A 27,146-nucleotide genomic window follows, 5' to 3' on the forward strand; every position below is an offset into this window, starting at 1 on the left:
AACATTTAGTATTGTAAGATGATAACTTGTAATATATAAATTGATTGTATGAAAATCATTTTGTTCATATGAAAACTCAGTATTACTGTTCATTATTATTTATTAATTATTTTTACTGTCAGAACTACATAATGATTATTTGGACAAGTCTCCTGAAAAATTACAAATATTAACACACTTAGCTTTTGTCCTGTAACCATCAAATTTCACATAAAGCACTTGCTTTGAAATGAAACAACTTATATTAAAAAAAAAAAATATGTATATTTAAGTTATATAAGACCACTAATTAGGTAAGAGGTTGAAAAACCTTATAATCTGAAATAAAATTATTCAGTTAGATATAATCATAGGTAACGGCAATAAAATGTAAACTAAATTGAAATAGACATTATACTGAATAGTAATAAAAGAAATAAAAACGACACTAAAACAGAATTCAGGAAAAAGTATAACTGTAAAAACAGTTCAAAATGATATAAAGTAAAAACATTAAATATTTAATGGGAGAAACTTCTTTACAAAAAGTAGTGTCTACCCATTTTTTCAATGAAATTTTGTTTACATTTTGGCAATAACTACTAAATTTTGTGGTCGGTTTTGTGTCAAAACATGTTCAAATACATGATTAATGATGAAAACACAGTTTAATTATACAAAATTCATTCATTCATAAAAAAAAATTTCATTTCTTTTCTTACTGCTCAAAATTCAAACAGACAGAAAGAGATGAATTTGGAGTGAATGCAATCCTTTTCCCTGATATCATTTAGCAGGAGGGCTTAAGGTTCTACTAACATAAAAATCGCTTTTTATTGTCATATCTAAAACTTATTTCATCAAATGCTATATAGAACGTCTGTCCATTTTTCTTTATGTCCATTATTTTCTATCTGTCCATTTTTCTTTATGTTTGTATCTGAAGGAAAAAATGAAAAAGGACAAGCTCTACCAAGCACAACATTTTCAAATCAATTTTTTTTTGCATTCAAATAGTATTTATACAAAAGTTATTTTTACGAATCTGATCTCAGTTAAAAATAAAACAATTACTTTCAAGCAGAAGGATAACAGACCAAGATGTATCCAGAACACATTAGTTAAATTTAAGCACTACTCTTCCTTATTTCTATATCTTGGCCTCAATTTATGATGTTTTCCATTTTCACTATTTCCTAGCTTAAAAAATATTCCAATGAAGTGACCCAAGATGTAATACAACTGTACATCTGCTTGCATGAAACTAATGATGGAAGTAATCTAAAGCACAAGAAAAAACACATCTGAATGATTACGGATTATTTTGTGGTGTTCTCTCTTACTGTAATGACTAAAAATAAACATTTAACTTTATTTTGTCTAAAATAACCCCTTTCTTTTGTGTAAATTTTTACTTTCAACTTTATGAAATTCTATTTTATTTACTTTCATGTGGAATGTAATACATAGAAAATATTTGCAACTGTCTGTAGTTTTATTTTAATCAGTTTCCTGTTTGTTTGTATATTTTAATTTTATTACTTTTCCACTGACAACAGTAACTACTATAAAAACTAAAACTGATGAACACTACAAGAAAGTAATGTTTAACACTAACAATTTATTAAAAAAAATCAGCCGGCTGATTTTATAAAAAATCACAAACTATTATGAAATAGTAATTTTACATAAAATTAGAAAACATGAAAAATTACACAGATTAATAGTAGTAAGTATATTCACTCACTACTGTTCTATAACTTAAGGGTGTATTCTAAAAAAAAGTATACATATTTTTTCTGCATATATCTCAATCACTCTGAAAAATCTTAAGTGAATTTATTATTGATATAAATGAATAATGAATACACATGACTAATTGATTACTTAAAGAAACAATGCAGCTTTATATAGTTTTTTCATTCAAATTCAAGATATTATTAAATACTAAAATATTTGCTAATACTGTAAATTTCATTATATCTTTTTTTTAATGAACTAAAATTATTATTAAGATATTTATTTTACAATTTTCTAAATTAAATTTAGATGAGTTAGAAAAAATATAAAACTGGTTAAAAAAACACACCATAACTTACATCATAAATAACATAAATCTTATATTTATACATTTCATTTTGTACCTAATTAGTAAGTTAAATAAATGAAGTAGTAAAAAATTGTTTACTTCATTATTCACATCATTTCACTCATTTTTGATGTAGTTTATATATTATTAATTATTGAAAATATGTACTTCTCTTCTGAGAAAAAACTTAATTGATTATAAGAATGTCACAAATTATGAATATTATCTGTGAATCAAATATCTATCTATTATTATATTTAATTAAAACAAAAAATGAGCAAAATACATCAGAAAATAATAACTTGATATACAGGAAATTAAATAACATAGCATTTTTAAAAAATCAGTACTACTTCACTGATATTTGCTATAAACAAAATTTAAATAAATCCATTAAAGGAAGAAACAGTGGAGATGTGTATTAATAACCAAGTGCAATCCCATTAAAACCTGAAAATAGTAAAAATAACAATAATTAAGAGGCGTACAGTAATAGATAGAAGTAATAATAACACCTACCCATAGTATACTAAATGAATGTTACAGAGAACTGAATCTTTACTTAAGTTTTTTTACAGAATTAAAGATTAATACATAAAACAAATAAAAATCTTAAGTGTGTTAAAAACATAATAAGATTTACTTTGTTATCCAGTCAATCATTATGCACAAGTTGTGGAAGTGAAATTTCTATCATCACATAACCATCCTGAAAGACTGCATACACAATTTAAACTCTACCCCTGACATAACCTTGACTACTGCACACCTTCTTTGAGCACGGTCCAGTGCTTCACTCCCAACTAACTAGAGAGCATCATTTCCAGCTTTACCCATTGTGTGTGACATAGGTAGTACTAGCATGTAGCCTCTGTTTAAGTTAACTTTCTATTCCCCGTCATATCACTATTTTTTATTCTCTTTGGAAATTTTCTTATAGACTAGATTGTCAACTAAGTTATAATTTAGTAATTATTTCTGTATCTAATTTTTTTTTTTAATTCTCTATCTGATCCAGACTAACTTACTAATTATCACTTAATCCTCCTCTCCATGATGTCAATCCATCTTCTCACCTGGATCAATCAATTCTAATTACAATCCATGTATAGAAGAGGGTGGAATAGCTTTGTACTCTTGTAGAACTCAACTGTATGCTATCTAATGGAGCACTAGTTAATGGTGCAGTACCATCAACGGGAGTGAAAAACTGCAAATTTCATCTGCAGACTGTTCCCTCACTGAACTCTCTGCAGCAAGTTTGTCATGCACTGCAATCTGTATCACTGGAAAGTGGAATCTTGTGTTTTTATAGGGAAACCCAGCACAATAGGTTGAATTTCATGGATGGGTGTACCAATACAACACACTGGACTCTGCTTCAGCTAAATAGGAGGCCAAACTGATGGCCATTACTGGTCATTATAGCAGGATGGAGAAAGTAGGCAAAAAGCCTTGTTTTAAGGTGGACTACAGTTTTTGTCTCATCAGTAGCCCTGGCATCTAAATAGGAGTCTCAAAATATATAGCTCCATAGTGGTTGGGGAGCTGAAGAAATAAACTTAAAAAGATTTTTTTTTGGATACTGCAAATTCACACACACTCGACTAAACTTGACAAGCCTGTGGGTGGGGGGGGGCAAACACCCACATTCAGAAGCCACTTTGTTAACACATCCAGTGGTGATTGTTCAGTGGATTCCTTGCAATTATACTCTTACTTAATTACTTATTTTTTTTTTTTTTTTAGTTTTAATTACACTTTAATTTATTTAGTATAGTTTTTAATACTTCCTTTTATTATACTTTTTCCAAAGTACAGGGTGTCCCATATAAAACGCAACCCAACCTTATATTGGTAGGTATTGAGATAATACAAAGGCATGTGTAAATATAAATGTAATTTTTATTATTACCATCCATTACCTTACATTTAGAGTAAATGTTGGAAGTGGCCGCCATCTTCTTGAATACAAGCTTCAATTCTTTTTACAGCGTTTCTTGCAACTTTTTTCAAAGTTTGTGGGTGGATATTTAATACAGCTTGTTCAATATTGACTTCCAATTGTTCAAGTGTTCGTGGTTTGTTGCTGTAGGCTTTTTCTTTGAGGTAACCCCATAGAAATAAATCCGCCGCAGTCAAATCTGGAGATCTTGGTGGCCACAAGCCTCGACCGATAACACGAATACCAACGAAATCAGAAGTTGAACCTGCGTAGTGCGATGTCGCACCGTCATGTTGCAGCCAGCAGTGTCTGTCTTCCTCTTCCAAGAGTGCAATGAACTGAAATAAAATATCCTGATATCGTTCTGCATTAATGGTGTACTCGAAAAAAAATAGGACCGATTATTTTCTTTCGCGATATCGCGCACCACACGCCCAACTTCTGCGGGTGTAATTGTTTTTCGTGATAAACGTGGGGATTTTCAGCACTCCAAATTCTACTGTTTTGGCTGTTTATGTAGCCATCCAAATGAAACCGTGCTTCATCTGTGAAAAATAACGAATCCATAACATTAATTCCCTCACGCAGAAATCGACGGAACCATTGATAATATTGTAGCCGTTTTTCTTTGTCAGGCTCAAGAAGTTGATGAACCCGTTTGAATGCGATAAGGTCGTAATTGTAATTGTTTGGTCGCCCGATGAACAGTTGATTTAGACAAATTAATTTCAGCAGACAAACGTCTGATCGATTTATTTGGCGAGGCGAGTAATCAGTCTTTGATTTCAGTGACTGTATCTGTATTCAACACTGACACAGATCTTTTGTGTTCCTTGTTATTAACAGAACCAGTCTCCTCTAAATTTTGCAACTAACCTTAATACTGATGTTTTGTTAGAAGCTGGTTTATCTGGGTACTTATGGCGAAACAAATCTTGCACTGCAACCACTGATTTCGTACTGAAGTACGACTCAACAATGAAAACACGTTCATCTAGCGAAAACACCATCTTGTCTCTAGCAATACACTGAACGTTATGATTGCATTGTTGTTACTATCGGTAGTGTTCTACTATGTCGCCGCAATGTTCAGATGTTGGACGAGTCCATTTCAGTAACAAGTAGGGAAGTAAGCTTGACTTTTGAAATTTCATGGATGAGTGATTGATGGGTTGCGTTTTATATGGGACACCCTGTACTTTATGAAGTGTCAATAGGGATTTTATGAAAAGTTTCAACATAACTACGGCAATGACTGCATGTGCTGTGGCTCTCCAGTTAAGGATGAAAGAAATACTGTGCATAGACTTTTCATAAAAATTACTAATGATAATTAAGCAACATGATTATTGCAGGCAAATAAAATTACAGATATTGATATTATCATAGAGCCTCATGGAACACTAGATCATTCTAAAAATGTAATTGTTGGTTGAGATCTGCTAAATAGCACAGAAAATATTGTTGAGGAACTTTCTTTTCAAGATGTAAGAACGCACAACAGGATGAAGAATCTCTTCCCTCTTCCTCACATTCTAAAATTTAGTAACCCACTGTTACCAGAAAGAGTATGAGTTGAATCCATCAGTAAGATGATATTAAGAGCACATGTTTCTTTGGCAATGAGATCCTTTAAGCATCAATGTTTTGACATTTGGCACAAAGATACTAAGGATGCAATCTGTACATGTGGAAAAACTTTACATGAAGGTAAAGCATGTAGAGAAAATTATTATGTGAACTGTGGCAGACAGCATTCAGCTAGACCCACTGTTTGGTTTAAAGATGGAAATAGCAATCCAAGAAACCAAAACGCTGAGATTAGCTATTTTGAAGCTAGGAAGATGGCTAACCCTTTAACACCAGGGAAGAAATCCTTTGTGAGAGTAGCAGCAAGCAATAATTTGAACATTTCATCAGCCCAACTTTTTAATAAATTGGTCTGCCACAGTTCATATATGAAGAATTCTATGCCTCCTCAAACGGCTATTTTTTATTACTTAAATACTGTACCACAGAGGTTAATTTGACAACATGAAAAATGTTTGCAATTTTTATTACCTGAATGAATGTAATGGTAAAATAAATTTACACCATTGTCTTCAGTCATAACTGTAACAGTAAGAAAAAGGAAAGACCGGAAACAATTGAAAGCATATTGCTTCTTCATGCCAATCAAAATATGGAAAAAATTCTTTGCTATGCAGTGCGTAACTAACTTTTTACTTAAATATTTCAGCATCTACAAAAAGAAATTTCATTCACTCTAGGGATAGAAAAGCAATATCAACTGTTACACTCCTAAACACTTATTTTCACAGTAATCAAATTTACACTAAATGCAACATAAAATTTCATGTTTTAGGTGATAAGTTTCTTCAGAACTAGATTCTAGTTTTCTGCTACAAACTTTGTAACTTGACTTTTTTTATACTAGTGTCTGTTTTGGATAGCTGTATAAATAAATTTTTCATATGTCCACTCAGTACTAAATTTTCAACCCTGTATTGGTCTTACAGCACAAAAACACAAATCACAGGAAGCCACATATGGAGAATAAGGTGCTTGATAAATCAGGTGCTGGGAAATTGCATGTTTAGTTAAAAAGTTCAGGACCAAAAGCAAACAATGGGGAGGGAATTTGTTATAACATAGTTTCTACTAGAGCAATTTTCACAGTTCTGATCTAAAACAATTAACAGAGAACGAACCTTTAGGTAATATTTATTTAGCTTTTTGATAGTTTGGAGCATATCTAAGAATCACTACTCTCTTAGTCCAGCAGGAAACCGTGTCTGAAGCTTTTATTGTTCAGTTGAGAGCAGTTTGGATATAAATTCTACAGCCACCCTACAATGTACAAATCATATATTAAAATTACATGTGGCAGCCTTTACTTAGCCATCATCAGTAATTTCTTAGACATCTGATCAACAGTCTTGTTGAAAGTAGATTCAAAATATTTTGATCTATTTAATCAAGTTGTTGAGTTAAGTTTAGTAGAATGTCAATACATTCCAAAAAAATTGCCTGTTTGAAAAATGTATACGATTATTTCATTTAAACAGCATCATTGCTGAATGGTTCACTGAACCTTGCATTTCAGTCAGGTATCAGCAAGCTTTATAAAGTTTATAAATAGGACAATAAAAAAAATATATAAAACCCAACTAATATTACTTGGACTTTTCATAAGATAGAGATAGGAAAGATATTGCCCACAAAATTGTAATATACAATAATAAAAATAATTGTCTTACTTATCAAAAGTTCATGAGCGAGATCTAGAGCGTGAATAGTCACGCTGAACTGGAGAATATGTAGGTGTTCCCCTACGACGAGGTGAGTAACTGTGACTTCGTGAATAAGAACCATTTCTATCCAGGCTGCTTCTGTAACCTCCAACATAATCTTCCTTTACCCTAATATAAGAAGTCTCACCCTGAAATCGAAGTAAAAGTACATGTACAAAATAAGAGCAATACTATAAAAAATCTACACAATCTATCAACTAAGCCAACAAGTAACACTAATATTAAAGTATTATTATCAGCACATGAGAAGAATGAAATACATATGTTGAAATGAGAACCAAATGTGGCTATAATTAATATGATTTTTGTGATATTTTTACAATATTTTCAATTCGTCACATTAATATCACAATTTGCATTTAACATTGATAACTTTGGTTAAGATAACATTGTTCAACTTTTAACTTTGGTTTAAAAACATCATGTTACAAAGTTAGAAAATAAAATGTGAAACATTCACATTATTTGTTTTAAACAGGGTATATTAAAAACTAGTGTGAATAATAGTGCAAGGAGCAATGTTCACATCATATGAAATGCAGAAAAGTACATCACATTAAAATGATTTCTGTTTAGTTCTTTTTTTTTACCTTTTAAAAGTATAATCTTTTAATATTAAGAGAGTGGGTAAATAAAATATACCAACCATCTCTTGTAACAATTGAAGTGGTCCACACACTAGTACAAGGTAATGGCTTTAAACATTACCTTTTGATTCACAGGCCTATTCATCTGGGTGGGGTACGGAAAACTTTTCTCAACATAGGATGCAGACCATCAGTATTACTGTTTTTAACAGTGTGCTTCAGGTATTGTTATAAGAGTGTAGATTTCATGATTTTCTGACAATTTTCAAAATATCTTTCCTTGCATTATTGATAGTCATATGTTATACATACAGCATTCATTTTTTACATTATATATATATTTAATAATTATTATTATTATTATCTTTTATGACTGCATAGGATCACTTTGGTCAGTCCATTATCCAAGTCTCTTCGATGGGACTGCTTGGGCCTTGTGGTTCTCCCAGTACTTTTTCATACGTTCCGATCTTTGTGCCCTTTCTAGTGTTGAAAATGTTTGTGTTGTGAGTGTGAATCGAATGTTTCTGTTCGTGAGTTTCTTCTTTAATTTTATCTTATCTGCGGTGTCTACTGGTGTAAAGTCAATTTTCTTCAGATCCTCTTGTATATTTCTGATCCATCTGCATTCTGTCTTGGTGTTACTTGAGTAAAGATTGTACTGTACTAGCTGTTTCAGAAGTAAATAGAAAGAAATAGGTAAGTACACAAAACCAAGTTATAAGACAGACTAAATATCTAGTGAAGTTTACCATAGGCAATGGTAAACTTCAATTTACAATAGACAATTTTCCAGGTCATTATTAAGAACTTAAGGTTTCTGAACCTCTGAACAAAATGAAATGACTCATTGTCCCTTTATGACACTATTGATCCTGATAGCATTCTGAAAAACTACCAAAATAAAAAAAATAAGCTAAAACTACCAATTTTCAATGAAAAAAAATCTATTAACTCTGGAGAGAGGATGATTGTATTTTCAACAGCAAATTTTTTTAAATGTTTATCTTAAATAATGTACAATACTTAGGAATTAGAAAACAAAAACTAAGAGGATTTAAAAAAATTATTATAAACCTTTTCTTCAAATTAAAAAAAAAAAAAAAGGATTTGAATCTAAGCTGTAACTGATTTTTGGATATTAAAAAGAGGAAAAAAGGTGCAGCTAAGATTTGAGCAAATGTAGTATTAAAATCATTTATTACACAAATTGAGTAAAACTGTAATACTTGCAAACATTACAAATATGTTTGTAAGGTTAATAAAATGTACAATTTATTAATCTTACAAAAAATTTGTTTTTTTAACTATAATAATTGCTTTAACCTCGACACCTAAAAGTATAAGAGGAGCAAATTAAGTAATTATTAATTGTTATGGAAAGTAACCACTTCTAAAATGTTAGTAGCATGTAGTAAATTGCACCCAGCATGAAGATCTATGGGAACCAGTTTATTGAATGTGATTCAGATAGTTGATATTTCACCTTTCTTCACACTTCAATTTCCAGAATGCCATTACCTAAGATAATGAAGATGTTGTGGACCATTTATTCATAAGAGATCAGTTTAGCACCATAACCAGGATTAAGAAACATTAGTATTGCACTTCAACAAATGACACTTTGTAAAATTGTTTTGCTGAACAAATTACAAACATGATTACTTTTAATTTGTTGATATTATTAATGAATTCACTTAAGTGGTAAAAATTTAAGGAACATATTCTTATCTTAATGTTACATTCTTACTTCGTATAGAAGAATGCATTATCAGAGGTACCTCTCCAACAGCGTTTTCTTCAAAAGAAAGAATAGAAAAAAGTTTTTTTAAATTTATATGCTTATAAATCCACGAGTCAAGAAATTAAAGTTTAAAGTTTAAATTAAACTTAAATCCACGTCACCTAGTCAAATATTTATATATATTTCAATTATATCATAAACATTGTAGTTGATGTGATAACATCTATTACTCATTCTCCACTAACATAAACAAAATGTCACATTTTATAGAATTCCAGTGAATTCAATTCATTACCTTATACTTATTTTAAAATGTATAAATGTAATACTTCTCTGATTGTTCTAAACTTGTGACTGAATGAGAATATATTGCAACTATAAGCAAACTCATTTAAATATCATTATTTTCTGTTATAGTAATATATTTCACTATTATACCTTAGTCTTTTCTTTTTGCAATTGAATTATAAATAAGGCTCTAACTAGTTAATATGAATTGTTTTTTTCTTTTCTTTTAGCTGCCTTCATTTAAAAATTCAATAGAAAATTATAGCAAAGCTATTCTAGCAAGGTGCTTTTTATTCTACTTAGTCATACATCTACTACCCTCCACAAGTTCCTTGCTATAACTGCTTGGCTAAAATTCATTAACAAATTTTACCATCACTGAATATAAAGAAATATGTATATATGAGGTCTGTTCAGAAAATAACTGAACATTTTTAATTACACACCAACGAAGATATAAAGTGACATGCAGTTGGCAGCAGTGTTCTGCATAACCTCCCCTGTAACCACATGTTCTTGGATTGTTGATATCTAGTTTAGTTTTTGTGTTATTGATATTTGAGTGCAACGTGTTTAAGTGTTAGTATTGATTTTAATAATGTATGATTTACAGGAGCAACGATACAACGTAAAATTTTATGTGAAACTGGGGAAAATTTCACAGAAATTTTTCAACTTTTAAAACAATCTTATGAAGATGATGCTCTGGGTTGTATTCAATCTTATGAATAGTTTTTACAATTTAAAAATGGTCATCAGTCAATTGAAGATGACCCTCGACCAGGAAGGTCTTTGACTTAAACTGATAACAGTCATGTTCAGAAAATCAATGATCTGGTGTGTGCAAATCCTCGATTGACTGTCAGAGAGATTGCAGAAGAGGTTAGCATCTCAACTGGATCATGCCAAAACATACTGACTGAAAAATTGAACATGCATCAAGTTGCAGAAAAGTTTTCCTTGCTTGATGACCAAATAGCAAAAAGAAAATTGCGTGGATGTTTGTCGGCAACTTCTTGAGCAAGCCGATGACAATGAAACATTCATACACAGGATCATAACAGGAGACGAAAACTGGGTTTACGACTATGACACTGAGTCATAAGTTCAATTGTCACAATGGATTGGCGAAGGATCTCCATGCCCCAAGAAAGCACGTCAGTCTCGATCCCATGTCAAGGTGATGCTCTGTTTTTTAATTTAGATGGAATTATGCAATCTGAATTCTTGCCTGAAAGTGAAACAGTGAACCGTGCATACTATCAAGTTGTTTTACAATGGTTATGTGAAAAAATCCGCAAAAAGAGACCAGACTTGTGGTGAGACAACTCATGGTTCCTTAACCACGCAATGCACCTGCACACTCAGCTCTGTCAAAGCTTTGCAATTTTTTTCTTATTTCCGAAATGAAAATCAGTGATGAAAGGATGCCATTTTGAGACTATCGATGACATTAAAGCAAATTCATCAAGGACCTTAAAGGCCATTTCAAATGAAGCTATCCAGGGCTGCTTCATGGTGGAAACACCACTGGGAAAAGTGTATGAATAAGGGAGGTACTTTGAAGGGTACACGAACCAATAATCTGTAAGTTTAAACAAATAAAGTTCAGTTATTTTCTGAACAGACCTCATACACATATATAATGACTATAAAAATTTAAGGCAGCTGATTAGTAAAAAAAAATGTAAATGTCCAGTTTAGAGCAATTATTTTTGTCTGGTCAAAATCGCCTTTTTTAGGAGGAATTATGATTTCATTTTTTTTAAATATGTTATGATAAATATTATAAAGAAATTATTTTTCTGTTGCAGAAAACTAACAGATTTAAAAGTATATACTTTATGGAAACTTTGTTTAAATGGTTCACTTTGTGTAATCACCTTAGATGAATGAAAGTCATGACTATATTTATTTTCCCTGTCATCCATCCTAGATGATTATGTTGGAAAAATGCAATGTTTACTTTGGATGACTGGTTCTGAATTATCAACCAAAATAAACTGTAACATATTTTTAAATTTTTGCTACAAACAGAAAATGTATTAAATATTAAAACTAAGAGGTGTGACCGAAAAGTTTTAAGACTGGGCTTGTAATTTCAAAATGGCAACACTTACAGGTTACTGTGATAGATCTCCTTCAAAGTAATCTCTTTCTGACTGAACAACATAGAATCCAATAGTGTTTCCACTTTTGGAAGCATTCCTAGAAATTTTCTTTCTTAAAGGTGTTAAGAACCCTTCCTATTTGGCTTGGATGTCTTCAACCGAGTCAAATCTGTTTCCTTTCAGCAAAAATGTCAATTTAGGAAACAGGCAGAAGTCAGCGGGGGCTAAATCCAGAGAACATGGGGGGGGGGGGGGTTGCAGAAGCACAGGAATTTGGCCAAAAATTCCATAAATGATAATACACCAGTAGCCGGTGCACTGTTTTGGTGGAGGACCCAATTTTAGTCTTGCCAAAATGCAGTGACCTTTTCTTTCACACATTTTCATGCAAATACTGAAGGACACTTTTATAATATTCCTGGTGGACTGTCTGCCCCCTAGGGGCAAATTTGTGATGCATGATACTTGTAGAATCAAAAAAATAAACCACCAACACTGTCTTCACATTCAACCAACTTTGTAGAGTGTTTTTGGTCATGGCGAACTTGGATCCTTCCACTGAGATGACTATGCCTTTTTCTGGGTCATAGGCATAAGCCTATGCTTGTCAGCTGTAATTACCCTATTCAATAAATCTGAACCAGTTTCAGCCCAATTTAATAGTTCTCAGGGCACTTCAAATCTGTGTTGTTTCTAACGGTCTGACAACAGCTTCACAATTAATTTTACGAACACGATATATTCTAAGCTTCAGTTAAAATTGACTAAATCAAATAGAAACTTAAATTCAGTTCATCAGCTATCCCCCCTAGTTGGAGCACATTAAATCGCAAAAGGCCGGCCAGACCAGGGGATCATCTTCAACTGATTTACAGAGATCATTGAAGCTGTTGAACCATATAAAATCATTTGAGCGGCTTGAACACGTATCTCCAAAAGCTGTATTTGAGAGTTCATAAGTCTCCAAAGCTGATTTCTCAGGTTTCAAACAAAATTTTACTACCTCATTCAGTTTTTACATCCATTTTGTGAAATCAATAATCTGCCAAGAACCAAAACACGTCTTCACTTACCAAGATGGCACTCTCTACTGAACAAAGATATTGCTGTGATCTTTTCATGGTGTTTCAAGAAAAAGCAAATTTCCCCTTCCACAACCATAGGCAAACCCTACCCTTCCTATTGAGCAGTGGTGACACCTACCTTAGAACTTTCCAATTCCACCTCGTATAAACTGACATTAAATTACGCTTTATATAGTCATTCCAAATTGATGAAAATTCTTATCTGGTAAAAAATGAGCACATTAAATGATAATCTACACATATACAAACCACTATTAATGCAGAAAAGTAAAATGTGATGTTGGACTTATTTATCAATGGGTTGTCACTTCAATACGTCATCTATATCATCATGGTAGTTATAGTGACTCAATGACTGACTTAACTATTATCTTCCACAAATACAATCAGGTAAAAGGAACAACTGTCACAAATACATGATATTGATATTGTTTAAACTACAAGGTTTAAATTCAGAACAACCCTTTTAAACTGATAAAGAAAAATAATGTATTAAAATAAAAAAAATTCATCATAAATATAAATCTCATACCTCATGAGATCTAAACCGGGAATCATCAAGTTTTTTGAATGCATATTTCATATCATCATATCGCAGGAATTCTACTACACCTGTACCATCTTTAAAAACATCTGCAAAGCAAACATCACCAGCCTCACGCATGTGATCTTTTAGATCCTGCCAACTTCCAGATGGTGGTAAACCTTAACAAACAGCATAAAAATATTCAGTGAATAAAAGCCGATCATATTATTACTACATTAAAAATGATAATCTTATCAGGAAAAGCAAATCTATAAGTGATCAAATAACACTGGTGAAATTAAAATATGGCATGTGCTTTGGAGAAGGATTTTAAAACTTAACTACAAGTCTCCAGTAAATTCCTTCTGATGTCACATAGGTCAACACTTATGCGTCCATCGGAAGCACTTAATTGATAACTGTTCTGTAACTGCATCAGAACTCTGTCTCCCAAAAGTCTATGAGGAGCGTTTTTCCATTGTAAGAATTGTACCTTGTTTTTTGGGTTTTACCAATAAACTTGCAATACATAGTCATCTACAATTTTCTAGATTCAGGGTTGGTACAAGTATCAACATTTCAGTTTTGTCACATGTTGTCCAAGAGGCTATGCATAAAATTGTCAAAGAAGCTTCATGAAAGTGAGTCACTTGTTGATCAAGCTAACTCTAAACACAGCATTCTTTGATGTCAAAGAATAGCCCTGTTTACAAGATGGAAATGGTCATTCAAGATACCAGAATACAGAGGAAGGTCAATGACTTCAAAACAAAGAAGCTGATGTTGGGAACCCACTCAGTTTACACTACTGTAAAGCAAATTACATTACCAGCTGTTGCACTTGTCTACACCACAGAGCCTTGCTATTTGACAAGCTTTTTTTTGTACAATCATTCATTGTTTGTAAGTGCTCAGAGTGTGAACTGCAGGTGATTCAGGATATGCAATCAACAGACTGTTTGGCAATAATCTAGAAAGCCATTGTTGCACCACTTTGTGAAATTCACAAAAAATTGCAAAGTATACACAGATGTGAAGATTTTGGTTATCACTGGGTACAAGACAGCTAATATGAAAGCTGAACACAGTGAAGCATCCAAATCCTCTGAAATACAGCAAGAACAATTAATTTATGAAGTCACTGTCACAAGCTATGATAGATTTTCTTCACAATAGGGGTCTTTTACAATACTTCAAGATGTTATTCATCTAAAATTTCTTTTATCTTGGTTTTTTTTTGTTTTTATAGTTGGCTACGGTTTTTACAATGTGTTAAGTTATGCTGTTTTTTTATTTTTCTCTTGTATTGTAAGACTTTATTCAGTAGTTTTACTTTTATACTTAACAATGAAGACACAAAGTTAAGTTAGACACAAACTGTTTTTATCTACTTTATACCAACTGATTTAAAACTAGATACATCATGGACTTTGTTTAAATGGTTTACTTTGTCTAAATTACCCGATATGAATGAAGTCATGGCTATATTTATTTCACCTATCATCCATCCTGAAGAATTATGTCGGTAAAATGCAATGGTTACATTCATTTTTAAATTTTAAATGGCTTAATTAAATTAAATTTTTATTTATTGATTTTGATTAGAATTTTTACATTTTAAATTTTGTTTAACTTGCTGGTTGTTGTACTATTAACAGAATGAATTGTTATTTTTAATCAGTTTCATTTATTTTTAAACGTGTTACAGATTAATAAGATGGTACTCGTGTTTTACTGAACTGTAATAATTACTTTTTCATTTTTTACTTAAAAAATAAAAAATATAAATAAACCTGACTTTAAAGGTCATTTGACAATTAATAGCTAGTTTCACAAAGTGTTGTGAGTTAGCACAAGATAAGGTAGTTCAGAAAATCATTATCAGCAGTTTCATGTATTAACAAACCATGTTAACTAGAAATGAACTTCATTTGAAGTAAATTATCTAATGCTCAAGAGTTCTGATACTTCACTAGAATGAATTTTTTTACAAACATCCAAGGTTATTCAGTAGATCATTTACCAAAACTTTCAGAACAATTTGAATTTTAGGGATGAAAAGAGATACTGTGATGGAATATGCATTGCACTGTTCTACCTAATAAATCTGATGATAGTGAATTTCATTTTATAATCAATGAGGGATTTGTAAAGCCAGTCACCTTACCTATATATCGTTTTCAAGAGTCTTGAGCAATTGCAATGGACCAATAAAATATTAGCTTTCAAATAACAAAGAAACAGTGAAAATCAAAATCTTTACAAATTACAGATAAGGTACACTGTCTTGATGGTAATGGTACCATTAGTCAGTAATTAATTTGCACTTAGTGTTTTATTGCAACTTTTTTAAGATTGCAAGTACTGTATTCAATGAGATTTTTTAGTATCTATTTATCTTAAGAAAACCAGCATGCACTACAAACTATAAATTCAAACCTCCTCTTTAGGACAGTATTACTAACATAAGTAAGTCTTTTTATAACTGGTTACAAAAAATTTGCTTCAGAACAGGTAAAAGAAGATGTGTCTTTAAAACAATAGAACACTTTGTCACTTTGAAAATTCTTAACATATGTTTAAATTTAAAAGAATTTTTCCAATATACAAGGATTTTTTCTTTCTTACATTTAGAACTTACACAATTTTCATGTAATGGTTTTCATTAGTGTATTTTTCTAGGTATTTTATACTGGTAAAACATATTACACTATACATAATCAAGTTTTCTTTTGAGGAGAGAGGTAATAAAACTGTTTTAAAGTTTTAGTTTTCTTTTTAGGGTTTAAAAATTAAATATTAATTAACAAAACTACTGTTTACAAAATATGTAAAATGGTTCTCATATGTAATTTCCTTGCCAGGATAAAAGAAATTAAGATAACTGATGTTTACTGGAGGATTTTTAACTTTTAATCATGTGTTTTTGTTTTTAAATACTTTGTGACTATATAAGTTTAGAAAAATTGTTCAATTTTGCAGTCATAAAAGATTCAACGACTTTTCAAAGAAGATTGAGTAAGCAATGATTATAGAACAATATGGATTCAGAAAGGAGGCACAAGTGATGCAATCTATCCAGCAAGAATTATTAACAAGAGGTAAATAGAATGAGGTAAAGGGACAATATGTTTTACAGAAAAAGAAAAAGCATTTGAATATATCAAATAGAATAAACAAATAAAAATACTAAAACATACAGATATTCAGACACAGTGTGTGTTAACAGAAGAGAGAAAATAAAATAAAAATTATAATAATGGATAAGGAATCATTTAACAGAGAGAAACCATTATTATGAGTAAGATGGAATTAGAATTGAAGATAGTCTATTGTGTGGATATTCTAAGTTATTCTATTGTGTGGATGAAATTCCCATTGCTGATGAATGGGATAATGAATTTTCATGGAATGACTGAATCAATGTAGTCTGCAACAATATCAAACAATGTTTCACTTTTAACTATCTTTTTAACATCAATTGCTAACCTTGACATCATTGTTAATTATTCATGACTATGACTATACTTCCACCTAAAATATAATATTACATCTTCAGTACCTAAAAGAATCGGAACAAACTTCTGTCCAGACAAGACAACTATTGTTGCGTTAAGACAGTACAATACTTTGGCCTATCAGAAAAAAATCTTGTTTCAGTTACTATTATTTTTTTTTTGAAATTATATAAATTTAAGTATCACCCCGTAGATTTATCTAAAAATAAATTATAAAATATTTCTTAACATTACTATGTTATTAATAATGTAATTTAAATAATGTCTATAAATTAGACAAATTTGAATTTATTGCATATTTCATTTAACACACACACACACACACCTGTGGTCAAGAGGTTAAGGACGCAATGTTCAATTTTGTCAAACATGAATATGAGTGCCTTATAGGAGGGACAATCAGAAAGTAAGTTACACCCCCTCTATGAAACAAACACATATTTATAAGACAATTTTTTTTTTATTGAACAAAAACTACATATTTTTATCTATTTTTCGACATAATCACCAAGTTTTTCTAAACACTTTTCACAACTTGTGACAAGTTTTTCAATTCCACTCTCATAAAAATTTTATCCAATTTCCTTTAAACATTTAAGGACCGCTTCCTTAAGTTCATCATCATTAGCGAAACGCTCCCCTCCCAGGTCTTGCTTGAGAGGACCAAACAGGTGATAGTCGCAGGGTGCTAGGTCAGAGCTGTAAGGCGGATGAGACCACACTTACCACTTGAATTTTTGCAGTAACTCCTTTGTCACATAAGACTGAATGAGGAGTAGCATTGTGAAGAAAAACAACCCCATCGCTCAATCTTCCAGGTCTTCGATCTTTAATGGCTTTATGCAATTTTTTTTCAAGCCTCACAGTAAAATTCGGCATTGATTGTTGCTCCTAGGGGCATAAATTCACTGTAAACTCCCTCAGATTTGAAAAAGACTGTCAGCATAATCTTTCGAACATGTGGAGATTTTTTCACTTTTTTTGGCTGCAGTGAATTTTTATTTCTCCATTCATGTGATGCTCATTTAGTCTCAGGAATGTAATGAAGCACCCAGTTCTCATCCCCTGTGTGTGATGATTTGTTTCAAAAACTTTCGACCAGTCCTGAAATAACATTGAAGAAAAAGCAGATGCAAAACGTTTGTTTGTGGTTATTGGTCAACAGATGTGGCACACATCATACAGTAATCAAGCTGATCGTGAATAATCAAAAATACACTACCATAACTAATGTTAAGTTCACTTGCAATCTCTCAAAATTTTAATGCGTTGATTACTCAAGATCTTTTCATTCATGTGTTCCGTGTTATCCGTCGTATTTGCAATTGAAGGACGCCCCCAGCACGCCATTCGTTACTCACATCAGCTCTTCCGTTTCTGAACGTATGGCACCATTTTGTGATCAGCAGGCATGACATTGCATTCTCACTGTATACCTCAACTTGGTGATGAATTTCACAACAATTATAAATTTTTGCCCACAAAAAACGGTCTATTGAATGCACTTCTATGCTGGACGAAACCTCTAGAGGACACACCATATTGATGATACTACACACGTACCGAATGTCATATAGAATTGATGCTGGGGGAGCGTGAAGACAACACAACCAGTGCTGTCACCAAAAGACATTAATATATCCTTTTCAGTTCAAGAACACGGCAAGGGTGTAACTGATTTTTTTTATCCACTTCTCGTAGCACTTTTCCTGCTCTTTCCAGTATTTTACAATATCTCCAGTTCTGAATATGAACAGATAGGTACTTTTAAAGTAACACCATGTACTGTTTTTATAAAGGTAAACAACACTATATTTATACATATTTGATTACTAACAGAATATTATTTTTGCACATCATGTGCGTATAGTGCCCTGTACTTCTGAGCATGATAGTATTTTTGCAAACCATGTGCATGTAGTGTTGTGTCCTGATTAATATTATTACGACTTTGATTTGGAATGTTATTGTTCTAAATAAAAAGTCACATGACAATTTTTTTAACACACATGATTAAACATGCGCTGTAAAAAGTTAAAATAGTCATAATAATATTTCCCAGTTATTAATAAGTTACTATAATCTTATTCAGTTTCTATTCGCAGATCAAATGTTTTAAGTCTTTATGCACTACAACTCTAATTTCAGCCTATACATTTTTTTTTAAATTTAATTGAATAGTAGAATGTTTTTCATTTACACAATTTTAGTTATCATTAATAACTCTTGACTTATCATATTTAAAAAAAAATAAATAAAAATAAAAATATTTTTAATGTTAAGTCAAATAGCATGTAGTTTTAAGTGAAAACATGAGTTCAAAAAGGAGGAATGTGACAACTTTCAGAGTTGAAAAAATTATGTACTGATAGATGCCAAAACATCATCAAATTTGAGCAACATATGTAGCGTGAAAAAAATGTTATAACCTAAACTTAGTCTTTAATAAAACAAGAAGGAATCTACTATATTCTACAATAATATATCACAAAAATTTAATAAAGTAACATAATATTTACAAAGTGTATTAATAATTTAGCAAAATAATAGTATTAACTTGTTATTCATTAAGTAAACAGAGTATATCATTACTTTTGCTACATCATAAAATAAAGTTTTAATGCCAAAGTTGTCTTAAGATTAGTTTAGTATTAATGCTGAACTCCAGTGTGGTCTGTTCTTCATGATGATTTATGTGCTACTTCCATCCAGATTGTGGGTAGTTACAGGCTACACATAGATTACCAGGACCCTCAGCATTATCTCTTTTTTTAGGTCACCTAGCTGGAAGGCTATGCATGGAGTGTATATGTAGCTTCAGCTTTTAGCTTAAGTTAGTTAATAAGAGAAAATGTCATAATGATAAGCACAATGGCTGACATTAAAGTTAGCCAGTGGCAAAAAAGAAAAGAAAATCGTCTAATTCAAGGTCCTAACCTAGTAAAGTTAGAAAAAATGGCTGCAGTAATTTTAATATTATTTAGGGTAATGACATTTGAAACAGACACTTTTGATGGTTTATAAAAAATGTAAATTTTATATGTATAGACAGAAACTAATATGGATTTACAGGGAATTTTTTTAAGTTGGTGTAACTGTTTTACTCAATACTGTTTATTGTCACACAACCACCTGGCAAGATGGCCACTACTCCTGTTGAGAAAGCTTTTTTGTACTTGAATAAACCAAAACACTGTCCCTACTGTACATGACATTGCAGAACAAAAATGGGTGAATGACGAACAAGGGACCACCTACAACTGGAAAAAGATATGTACCCTACATAAATCAACTAGATCAGCGAGTTTAAAATGACAAATTCCACAACCAACTGTACGGAAAATTTTGCAGAAACAGTTGAAATGACACCTTATAAATTATTATTATCGTGCAATTAATTTAGATCATAACTTACTGTCAGCTGATTGCAGATTAGCCTGTGCCATGATGTCAAGAATGAGATTCCATGAAATAATGAGAAACTTAACAAGATCTATTAACAAAGAGCACTTAACAAATCTGTTCTGGTTTCAGAAGTGGGAGTAAATCCATAAAAAATTTCATCATTTGCTATAAACTATCTAAAAATGTGACATCTGATTAATAATTATACACATGACAAATCTCATTCAGTAACAAACTAAACAATAATTGTTATTTACTATGATCATACTGATAAATTTCAGCTTCTTTTATTAAAAAAAAATATTTTGTTTTTATTTAATTTATTTAAAATGAAAAGCAAACAAGATTTCAGAAAAATATTTATAATTTTTTTGAGTTCTATATAAATTTTGGCCTAAATATTTTTAATAAGATTTACTTTAATTTGCACTACCTTAAGAGTAAGGTTTTTATGAGTTACATTGTCACAGAATAGGTAAAATATATAACTAATCACAAAAAGCAGCTGCTACTGTACTGAGTAGTAAAAAATGCCCAGTACAATGTTCTGGGCAAATATGTGAAGCAATTCTATGTTCATATATTCCACAGAATTGTTTTGTCAATGTTATAAGGGAAATAAAAATTGTTTTGTCAATGAAATTGTATAAATAAAAGGGCACATAAAAAGCATTTTCCTGTATTTGTTTAAAATGTAAACAAATCATTATGCTGTTTAAACAAAAGCATGGTTTCTTGCTGCTAACCACAAAATTATAACAACTTAACGCAGGTTCTTATTTTATTGGCTAGATTATTGGAAATTACAGCAAAACCATAATTTTAAAGTACACAGTCAAAAGCAAAGCAAAACATGATATGATTAGAAATCTAACATATGTAGTAAAAAAACACTAACCAGTTACAAGTACTCTGTATTGTGATCGCCTAGCTGGAGGACCACGTCCTCGACCTCCTGAGCTATTCCCTCCTCCATTACCTCTACCTCTAAATCCACTTGGTCCACCTCCTCGAGGAAATTCAACACGCAAGCGATATCCATCATAATCATATCCATCTCTAGCTCGGACAGCATCTTCTGCATCTCTACATGAACATAAAAATTTAATTTACTTCACAAACTTCAATTTTTGTGGCTCATTAATTCAATAGTGTATATTAAAAAGCTGAAACATAAAAATTTAAACCACTAGACAGAATAAAAAAACCAGTTAATAAAAAATTTGTATCTAACATGTTAAAAACTTTACTCACTGTAATTTGGGTGCTAATTTCAAATATGCTATTAAAATTTATTACCACATTAAAGATTTTATGTAAATTTTGTAAATTTGTAAAAATGTTTTTTATAATAAACTCATTTTGATCAACTACAGATTACAATTAAGAATAATTTCTGCAGTTAGACTGGTACAAACATGTCTGTATGACGTCATCAAACAGACATCTGCTGCTGAGCTACGGAGCCTACTACGGAGCTTAAAATCTTATTCAGCCTAGCTTCACTTGTCTATACTGCATGTTGTGTTTCAGAGTTATTAGTGTTTTGCTATATTTTCATCAATTCTTTACAATACTAAATCGATTTTTCTCATTTTTATTTGTTACAACATGGCTTCTGCAAAAGTTTGTGGATGTTCAAATCATCCAGACAATTTTTGTTATGTCTGTGATAAATTTACGCCAAAAATCTCCAAGAAAGACTATTTCTGAATTAATAAAAACTGCTTACAAATTTTATTTTGATGGTGCACTTGGGGATCATGATAAAATCTGGGTGCCTCATGTTATTTGCATACAAAGCTCAGTAACTCTAATTTGATGCCTAAAGGAGAAACGATGAGCCATACCATTTGCTGTACCAATGGTTTGGCATGAACCAATGGACCACTTCACAGACTACTACTTTGTATGACAAACATATTTGAATTTTTATTTAAAGATAGAAAGTTCATAAAATATCCAGATGTATCCTCAGCTCTCAAGCCAGTACCGCACAGAGAAGAGTTACACGTAACAATGGAAAAACCATAGACACACTGTCTCCCTTCTGCTATGTACTTTGTCAGAGAATTCTCACCTGTGCAAAAAAGTAATAGAAACATTCAATCTTGACAACTGGTTTACGTTGGTTCTTCTTGCAAGATGCTTGAAAGTTACAAATTAACAATGGTGGAAAAAATGAGGAGATAAACCAGAGATACCTGCAGTGATGCTCAAAAAAGAAAAACCTGGCTCAAAATTTTGTTTTGATGGTCCATGTTCTAGAAGAACCCAGAGATGACCCCTTTGTGTATTTTACAGTATGTTGAACAGCATTGTGATAAACTCTTATGTTATTTATGTCAATCAAGCAGTTTCAACGAATATAAAACCAATGATAAGAAATGCATTCGCAAAGGAAATCTGTGTAGACTTTACACCACATATTCAGGAAGATAAAAGCTGACAAACCTATCTCTCTTTTCTGTTTAGCCTCTGAAATCACCATAAGGTATTATTTCAGAGGATGATATGTATGAATGTAAATGAAGTGTAGTCTTCTACAGTCTCAGGTCGACCATTCCTGAGATGTGTAGTTAATTGAAACCCAACCACCAAAGAACACCAGTATCCACGATCTACTATTCAAACCCATATAAAAGTAACTGATTTTACAAGGATTTGAACCTTAGAACCCTTGACTTCAAAATCAGCTAATCTGCGATAACGAGTTAACGATTAGATCAGCCCAGTGGGCTGACAAACCTATCTAGAAATCTGAAACGCAATGTTAAAGATGTTGGTCCATCAACTTCTCAGCAGAAAATATTCAGGAAGCAAGAGATTTGTGCACTTTACCCAGCTAAAAAGAAAAGAATGACTTGATTCCAGTGTACAAAATGTAAGAATCAAATTTGCATGGAGCACCAAGGAGCATTGTGTAAGGAGTGCGACAAAAATGTCTAAAAAAAAAAAGACTAAAACTGATTAAAATATATGTAAAACTTGGTATTTTTTATAGTGCATCAAGTTATATTACATTTTTTCATGTATTTTCCCTAGAGTAGTCTGGGAGACTACGTGTTACTATTTATGTGTGGGGAAAGGGTGTTACCATTCCAGGATTAAAGTTACCAAAGTAGCAAGCTGAACTTCTGGGGTCTAGACTGCAACAGTGGAATCTTTTGGCGGAAAAAACAAATGTTACTAAGTTTAAAACAAAATAAAACTCTTTCAACTTATTTTACTATAAAAATTTCATAATGTGTTTGTACTCATGTCGATGACCTGATGAAAGAGCTTGGAATTCAGCATATTCCTGTTGGATGGCGTCTATTTATTGCCTCTACCAAAGTTAGCATGACAGCAGTTTTATTGCATAATGGTAACAAACAGCCATCCATTCCATTAGTTCATGCAGTCAACATGAAAGAAACTATGGAAACTAAGGCATTATTAATAGAAGCAATAAAATACAAAAGAACATATTTGGCAAGTTTGCAGTGATCTGAAAGTTGTTGCGTTATTTCTTGATTTACAAGCTGGGTTTACGAAATGTTTTGTTTGTTTTGGGATAGTCGTGATACAAAAGTCATTACCAATTAAAGAACTGGCCGTTCAGCACAACTTTGTAGCTGGTGAAAAAAATGTAAAACATTTATCATTAATTGAGTGGTAAAATCACACCGTCGCCACTTCACTTAAAACTTGTGACTTATGAAAATTTTTGTAAAAGCGCTAAACAATGATGGACCAAGATTTAATCATTTAAAAATAAGTTTTCCTAAATTGAGTGATAGTAAGCTCAAGGAGTGTATGTTTTAACAGTCTGCAAATCAAGAAACAGCTTATGGACTCAATGTTTGATGTTAGATTTAGTGAATATTAACTAGCTGCATGAAAGTCCTTCAAAGACTTCGTGGTTTTTTGAGCAAGAAAAAAGACGAAAACTATGGTTTTTTGGGTTAATAAGCTATTAGAAAACTACAAACATCTAGGATGTAGGATGTCATTAAAAATTCATTTCCTACACTCATCTAGACTTTTATCCAGAAAATTTGGGTTGTCAGCAATGAGTGTTTCCACCAGGATATTCTGACCATGGAGCATAGGTGCAAAGGAAGATGGAATCCTGGAATGCCGGGTGACTATTGTTGGGTTTTATTTAGAGAAACTGATCAAACATCGTACAAGCAAAAAAGTTTGTCAACATATTTTAAAAATTAAAGGCACGTCAATTCCAATGATTTAAAAATTTTTTTAAACTGTTATTTAAAAGACATTTCCAATGATTTAGACTTCTAGAAAGTGTTATTTTAAAACTGTATTACTGTATTTCAATTTATCTGTGCAAGAATAAATAAAATTTTAGTTTATTTAAACAAATTCTAAAAGAACGCACATAAATATATTTTTTTAAATATAGATTTCACAGCGATAATCCATTTATTAGTAAATAAATCATATGTATTTTTAAAAAATATAACGTATTACACAAATTCTAATAATTGTTTTTAATTCAGCAACCCAAAATTAGATAAAATCACCATGAACAGATACATGAAAAATATTTTTTTTGTTTACTAGTGTAATTAACGAATTTGCTTTACGACTCCTTAAATCTCTTGCAATTTTTATTAGAAAGTTCTCATTACTCTGATGATAATGCCACCTTTAGTGCATATTTGAGAAATATTTCTAATTACTTGTTGAAAATGTAGTTCCCTATAAGTGAACTCTTCGGCTAGAAATTGTACATCAAATAATTAAATTCAGTACTCAATCATCAAAGTAAACTAAAACTTGACAAGCTTAATTCCATTCTTCAATTTATAAATAAACTAAACCAAATTAACAAAATAAATTATTCATTATTAAAACCAAATAAATTTACTTTTTAAAATTCTTTAGTGTACTCATATATTATTGGGTTTTTTCTTTAAGCCTCTAACAATTTAAGTCAAACATAAATTCTAAAAGTCCAATATAAATTCTAAATATTAATTTAAGAAAACTACAAAGAAAAGAATTGAGGCCTTTAAAATGTGGCATATAAAAAAGAATGTTGAGTCATGATGGATGTAAAGAGATTTATTGTACAAAGGACTTTACCAACTGCAAATATCTACTATTGTTAAAGTATTTATTTGTTTCCTTTATCTACCTACAAGTGACAGCATTAGTATAAGGTCATGGTTAGACTTAGTAATAGTGTAGTTTTAGTCAGTTTAGGTTTACAGCAAATTCTTGTTTACCAATGATTTATTCTTCAGACTTCTGTAATTAAGGCTTTCATGCAAATTTTTTCTTGCGTGAATTTTATCTCTGAGAGTACATAAATGGGATACTTCATAATAAAATCTAACATTCTTTGGACGAAATGTAACATATTACAACTAATTTTAATTTTTTGGTACTTTCCAAACTGCTACACATATATATGACCAAACACAAAAAGATGTACAGATGCTACTTTAAACTTCTTATATAAATAAACAAATAATTTTTTTTTGTAAATTAAAACTTTAAAGATGTATGCTGCATTTTTTGTTTTTCCTGTTTACATGTAAATCATTATAAACCAATTAATGTGTTTAATGTAATGTTTCATGTAATTTTACTGTGAAACTGCCAGTTATTTCATTTGACTGCTTTTTATGACAAATCAAAATCTGGTGTTAAAATATGTTCTAATGTATTAACTTTGTAAACAATAATATATGAAAAGTTTGCCAACAGTAACATTTTAATTTAGCTTACTTCCTGTTAACTTATATTAAAAAAATTGTTTTGATATGTTGTAGTGAATCTATCTCAAACCTTTCAATTCTTACATTCTGCCAGATAAAATAATATACCTAAGATAACTAAAAATACCAGATCCACTGCAATTACACGAATCACTAACATGGAAAAGAAGGATCATAATTTCATTCAACTGCATTAAGGAGAAAAACTAAATATTACACACATTATATAAATGTATATTATCACACCAGTAAAATGTTAAAATGCCACTGATTTAGTTCAGAGTTTTACACACTACCTCACTAACCAAATCCAGCAAATTACAATTCAAAATTGTACGAATACCGAACTACTACCAGTACACTATTAGTTTCAGTTAGCGTGGTATAAGCTTTACGCCGCAGTCAGAACGCTGGTGCTGAAAAAAAATTGCAGTAAAGTACATATTTTGAATATCATACAATAAGATTAATCACAGATGAAGGTTAAAACATCCAAAGTAATTACAACAATTAAGGAATATAAATTAAATTAATCAAGTAAACAGATCACTAGGTTCCGTTTAGGCAGGACTTACCTCGGGTCGTCAAATTCGACAAACGCGAAAGGCGGTCCTCGCCTGTTTTTAAGATCAACAAAAATTACTTTTCCAAATTTATAAAAGAGATCCTGTATATCTTTGGTCCTGATGTCAGGAGGTAAATTACCTACATAAATACGGCATTCGTTTCTTCCTGCCATTTTTGCACAACCAATAACCACTTATTCAACGTACGAGTACAAACAACATGCAGCGTTAGTCCTCCATAGAGGATGCACGATAGA

General features: G+C 31.2%; 1 protein-coding gene across 2 annotated transcripts; it reads right to left on the reverse strand.

The window, feature by feature from the left end:
• LOC142323455 (serine/arginine-rich splicing factor 1A-like) lies at positions 1-27,146 on the reverse strand. 2 transcript variants are annotated; one of them, XM_075363093.1, is made up of 5 exons: positions 26,899-27,146; positions 21,490-21,677; positions 13,675-13,847; positions 7,274-7,455; positions 1-1,260 (listed from the first exon to the last, which is right to left on the reverse strand). In XM_075363093.1, the coding sequence occupies exons 1-4, from the start codon at positions 27,060-27,062 to the stop codon at positions 7,285-7,287; spliced, it is 696 nt and encodes a 231-aa protein (XP_075219208.1). In that variant the 5' UTR covers positions 27,063-27,146; the 3' UTR covers positions 1-1,260; positions 7,274-7,284. The 2 variants fall into 2 exon arrangements, with proteins under 2 accessions (XP_075219208.1, XP_075219207.1); XM_075363092.1 differs by lacking the exon at positions 1-1,260 and adding an exon at positions 1,903-2,518.

Source organism: Lycorma delicatula, chromosome 4 (assembly GCF_047948215.1).
Source record: "Lycorma delicatula isolate Av1 chromosome 4, ASM4794821v1, whole genome shotgun sequence".
In the NCBI taxonomy this organism is placed as follows: Eukaryota; Metazoa; Arthropoda; class Insecta; order Hemiptera; family Fulgoridae; genus Lycorma; species Lycorma delicatula.

Bases quoted from the DNA above. Each gene is read 5' to 3' on its own strand.
- LOC142323455 (XM_075363093.1), bottom strand. From the start codon at position 27,062: ATGGCAGGAAGAAACGAATGCCGTATTTATGTAGGTAATTTACCTCCT. The intron at 13,848-21,489 runs GTTAGTGTTTTT...CTGTTTGTTAAG, and splicing joins ATACAGAGTACTTGTAACTG to GTTTACCACCATCTGGAAGT. The intron at 7,456-13,674 runs GTATGAGATTTA...CTTCGATTTCAG, and splicing joins CCCGGTTTAGATCTCATGAG to GGTGAGACTTCTTATATTAG.